Source organism: Dreissena polymorpha, chromosome 10 (genome assembly GCF_020536995.1).
Source record: "Dreissena polymorpha isolate Duluth1 chromosome 10, UMN_Dpol_1.0, whole genome shotgun sequence".
NCBI lineage: Eukaryota > Metazoa > Mollusca > Bivalvia > Myida > Dreissenidae > Dreissena > Dreissena polymorpha.
In genome coordinates, this window is record NC_068364.1 from 64,832,831 (window position 1) to 64,837,831 (window position 5,001).

At 33.9% G+C, this 5,001-nt stretch overlaps 1 protein-coding gene across 1 annotated transcript in view; it reads right to left on the reverse strand.

Annotated features, from left to right (window-relative positions):
* Positions 1–4,978, reverse strand: part of LOC127847871 (tetratricopeptide repeat protein 32-like) — a 28,782-nt gene extending 23,804 nt beyond the window's left edge. The window contains exon 1 of the mRNA XM_052380083.1: positions 4,783–4,978. Coding sequence (XP_052236043.1) covers positions 4,783–4,958 — 176 coding nt within the window. The 5' untranslated portion in view covers positions 4,959–4,978. The remainder of the gene's footprint in view (positions 1–4,782) is intronic.
* Between the last annotated feature and the right edge of the window lie 23 nt (positions 4,979–5,001).

Below are 5,001 nucleotides of genomic sequence, written 5' to 3' on the forward strand. Positions count from 1 at the left end.
TCAATAATTTATTTTTCAACAAACATTGCCATTTTTAAATTTACGAGTCAAGTAAATGTTTTGACAGTATTATTCATGAAATGCACAACTTCCACAAGGATAATAGCCATCATAAGTCTTCTAAGCCAAGATTTCTGTGGCAATTTCATGTACGTCACGAGTCGTCTGCAAGATTAAACTGCAGATAGTGCCTGTCTACGATTGCTTTCGCTTATACAAAGCGTACGCTCTCATTGGCCAATATTGATTTTCCAATACTGCGACGCTCCACCCTTAAGTGGGCTTTAGTTGGGTAAAACGTTAGATGTAGTTTACAGAGGATCGTAAATCGGCTTTCAAAATTTTCGGCAAAGTAGATATCGCTTTGATCTTAAGAATGGCTAGTTGCAGTAACAGCCAAAATACACTAATCAGAAAATTCAGGCGCCCCAGTGCCACGGACTCTGATTTCGAAATTCAAGCGACCCAGTGAGGGACCGTTAAATGGCCTGTGGAAAGCACTGGACAATTAGCGATCTTTTTTTTCATGCCAATTAGCCAATATAACTAATCAGTCAGACAAAGTCCAACTAAGTGTTCACATGCTTTACCAATAGCCTCCTTTCAGACTGTAATTTAGGGTGACGATTGTCCGGGTTTCCAAACTAATGAGGTGCAGATTGTCCTGTAATGTAGAAAACGCAGGGAGTCGATTGTCTGGCCAGGTGCCGTTATTCCTAGTTCTTCTTGAATGCGCTGAGCTTTTATGAGTACATACGTACAGCGACCCGGAGGGTCAATAGCTGGGAGTTGGATCATTGCAACTAATGTTAGTCCTACGATCGGGGTCAAAAGCTGGGAGTTAGATTATTGCAACTAAACTCAGGCCGTCAGGGACATAATTTAAAGTTATACGGGCAAAAGCCCGCGAAGCGGGCGTTGACCGTTCATACATATGGGAATTTAGACATAAAATTACATAAGAATACCACATATGGATACGTCTCAAAAAAATTTGCCACGCGACATATATTTTCGCGATGCTATTTATGGCCTTGAACAAATCAAAAACACTTTGACATATGCTAAATCACATGTAAATACATACCTCAGGAAAAGTTATATCAATGACATCATAATTGTGTAGCGAATCGCACTGAATATTCTCGCATTATTTGTTTTTCTTCGCAGCCGTTCCAGAATTAAGTCATTACTCAATTATCTCCCCTGAATGCTCTTCTTCAGTGAGTATAAGCCGAAGACTGGTTCACTACATATAGTTACAGTCTTTACCAAACACAATTTAAGTGAACATAACCCGTCTTAAATATATTGCCGAATCTTAAATTTCTGTCGAATTTATTTGCTTTGATCTTTTCGATATCTTATTGTTATTATTATCCTGACTAATCACAAACGCTTGTTAAAAAATTATTTGTTTTAAACATTATAGTTGGCATCTCTATTCTTCCAGTATTCTCGCGGTATTTCAATAACGACACCCTACTGTTTATTTGTCAGAATATGTGACGCATTTTCATTCGCTCTCAAAAAGCATTCTATACATAGATGGTGACGTCACTTCGTTATTGCGAGTAAGACCGGTGTGTACACAATGTCTCAGAAAGACGTTTTACGTGTGATTATGAGCAATATTCTGGTAAGTTGTCGTTGTTATCCACCAGAAACACATTTATTCACAAAATTTAAAGATATTCCGATCTAACTTTTTAGTCTTTTAGCTTTAATTTTTAACGTATTTACACCTCGTCTGCTCGCACTTTACCGATATCGCGAAAGGTTACATATCACTATAATTAGTTTAGGCCTAAAACCACAAAATCCGATACCGTTGGATTTTCGTACTACAATCTTACGTAAAAAATCTTCCAGATTCGAAATCAACAAAAAACAAGACATTTATAAATTGTCTGCATTATTGATCAAATTTTAAGATATTTGTTGGTTTTCCGTTTTTAGAAGCTGTTCTGCGAAGCCGAAGGCAAGAGCTGAGCATCATACAAGCCATTCTATCCAGCAAAACTGACAGTTTTGGTTTACAGAAATCAACAAAGGAGGGATTCCTGATCTATCAAATTTCCAAGCTATACACACAGTTATTATCTGTGGTGATCTTAATTGGTTCTGCTTGTTTACTTGGATGGAACATGTGTGAACTTTTATAGATCTTTGAAAAGTCTATATATGTCTATCTATAAACAAAAATCAGCTATTGTATAATAAGATCAGATGTGCAAACAATGTCAAAGGGTTGTTAAATTAACAATTTGAAGGCAATTATGCTGAAAAAAAAGGAAGTTCCCATGCAAATTTTGTCTGTATATCGACAAGTGTCTGCCGATAATTGTCAAACTAGTAATACAAAACTTACCACAAGTATGTAAAAGCACTGAGTACCTGTGATCATTTTTAGTAAGATAGTGTAATTCTAAACAGTAGCAAATAGCTTGTTTAGTAAATGCATAATGTAATTAATATGATTTCCGTTCTATTGTGTAATTAATAAATTGGTTGTTACTTGTTAATCCATGATAAATGTTTTATGGCTAGTACAAAACCAGCAATGTTAATTTTGTAAAAGGTAATACAATAACACCACTTAGTAATTTCATATACGTAAATATTCTTGAAATGTAGGTTGATGATTGTGTTTTAGTTTTACTTATTTTGTAACTATTATTTTATGTGCAAATAAATGATGTGAAGTGTTTTGTATCTCCACACAATACCACATACCTTTTTATATATGTACTGTGTTATGTGTTATTTGAATGTTTAAATAAAAAAAATGGATGATATAACATGATGCATTCTAATATTTGCATTCATATTGTAACTATAGAGCTAAGTGTATGCAGTTTAGACTGTGATTTTAGAATTGCTACAAAATGGCTAGTTTTTTAGTGGCGACAAAATTTAAACTATTCAACAATAGTTTGCGAAAGAAAATTAGAAACCTGCAAGATACCTGTATTTATTAAATATTTTAATTGCGAATCAAGTATGTTGTTATGCTGTTACACATAATTATACATTGATAATAAATAAGAAGACAATTAGTGGTGTTAACGTTTCCCAACAGTAGAAATCATTCTTCTGATGAAGTCAGTGATATACAGACGAAAGCTCCAGGTATGGCTTTCAATACGTAGTGTGTGTTATTTGACAGTCTAAAACTTATTGGATTAAACAAAAATCCTGTCAAATTTGTCAATCAAAATTGATTTGACACATCACATGATTTTGATTATGTTAAATCAGTGTACTGTATGCTAAATGCAACTGCTTTAGCAAGCTGTCAAGTTGAATTGAGACATTTGATGAAACAAACTGTTTCCTGAGTAGGACCAGTACTTAGTGTCTATATGACGTACCATGACGTCGAAAGTCTGCAAGACCTACTAAGTAGATCGAGAAATGTACTTCGACGTACAATTTTCACCGACCCTTGAGTGTTAGCCAATCAGAAGACACCTTACGTCTGTTGCTTTTAGAGATTTTTGTCATTGAACATTATTATTATTATTTATACCGAATTATGCCACAATCGACCGCTTACTCTAGATATTGTGCGTATTTATGAAACATTATTATTATTATAATTTATACCAAATTATGCGACTATCGACCGCTAACTCATAGATATTGTGCGTATTTATTGACCTGGCGTGGCGGAATTAACCTCTGACTTATGCAAGTTATGGTTATCACAAAATACCACCAACGGGGAGTTTATAATACATTATTTATCCCATTAATGCTTGGTAACTGGTTACCGTTGGGAATTTCCAACACAGTAATGCGCTGGACGGTCGTGATACTCCGCCCCGCATGATCATTTCAGACACACAATATGCTGAACAATTTTAATTTTAAAAAGGTTACAATTGAATCTTCTTCAAATTTGTATATAATCTATTTCAATGCATTAAATACTTGAAACTTTTATGTGACGTTATTTTGCCATTCTGATATTTTTATTCATTTTGTCCTCAACTAAAGTTTTTAAACATTTATTATGAATAAATCTGAAGGAAAAGCGGCTCAAGAGACTAGTGTTTTGATTGGCTGTTCAGAAAATGTGTACGTAGAAGTACAAACATGTATGTCGAAGTACAAATTGTACTTTGTCGTACAAATATATACTTTGAAGTGTATTTTATATTCATGTCGACGTACTTATTGTACTTCGACGTACATTTCTCTTTTTAACGTGTAGGTCTTCTTGGATTTTAACCCAATGGTACGCCATAGTATGTCTTTAGGGTTATCTAAAGAATGCTCCCACTTAAAGGATAAATACAGAGACCTCCCAGTGACTAAGCCAGTTAGAAGACACCCCATCCACTATACCACAAACACCGAACCAGCTATAAATTCCTGTGGCTAGAAAACAAAAAAATATATAAGATGCTAGATCTTCAAGCTTGGAACATGTAACTCGTTTTAAGATTGATTTTTTTGGATGCATTACTAAATTATTGCAACAATTATCATATTTTGAACACAATCATGTCCATATATTTATTAATAATACATGGTTATCAAAAAAACTTAAAAAGCTTTTGCCCGTAAATTAGGTAGCACCTATAATCATATTATTATACTTATAACCTTATTACTACATGAAAGAATGAGAATACATTTTGATAACAATTATAAAAGGTATCATAATTTATCGAACAATATTATAATGCGTATAACATTCATAAAATGATAATAGTTAACATAATGACATAATGATTCATAACAATAACCAAATGGAAAGGGAGATAATCTTACAGTTTTTCTCTGGAAATTGGATTCTCTGTAAAACGCAGACATTTTTTAGCTTCTTCAATACAGTTCGTATATGCTTCTATAGATTTCTCTTTGTCTAACGAATTGTCTGCTGGTGACGTGTCTGAAAATGAGCAAAAATCTGGAATATTGGCTATGCACTCGCAGTTAGTCGACATCTTGTGTTGGATTTTATTACATGGAGTTAACAGCCCTTGACTA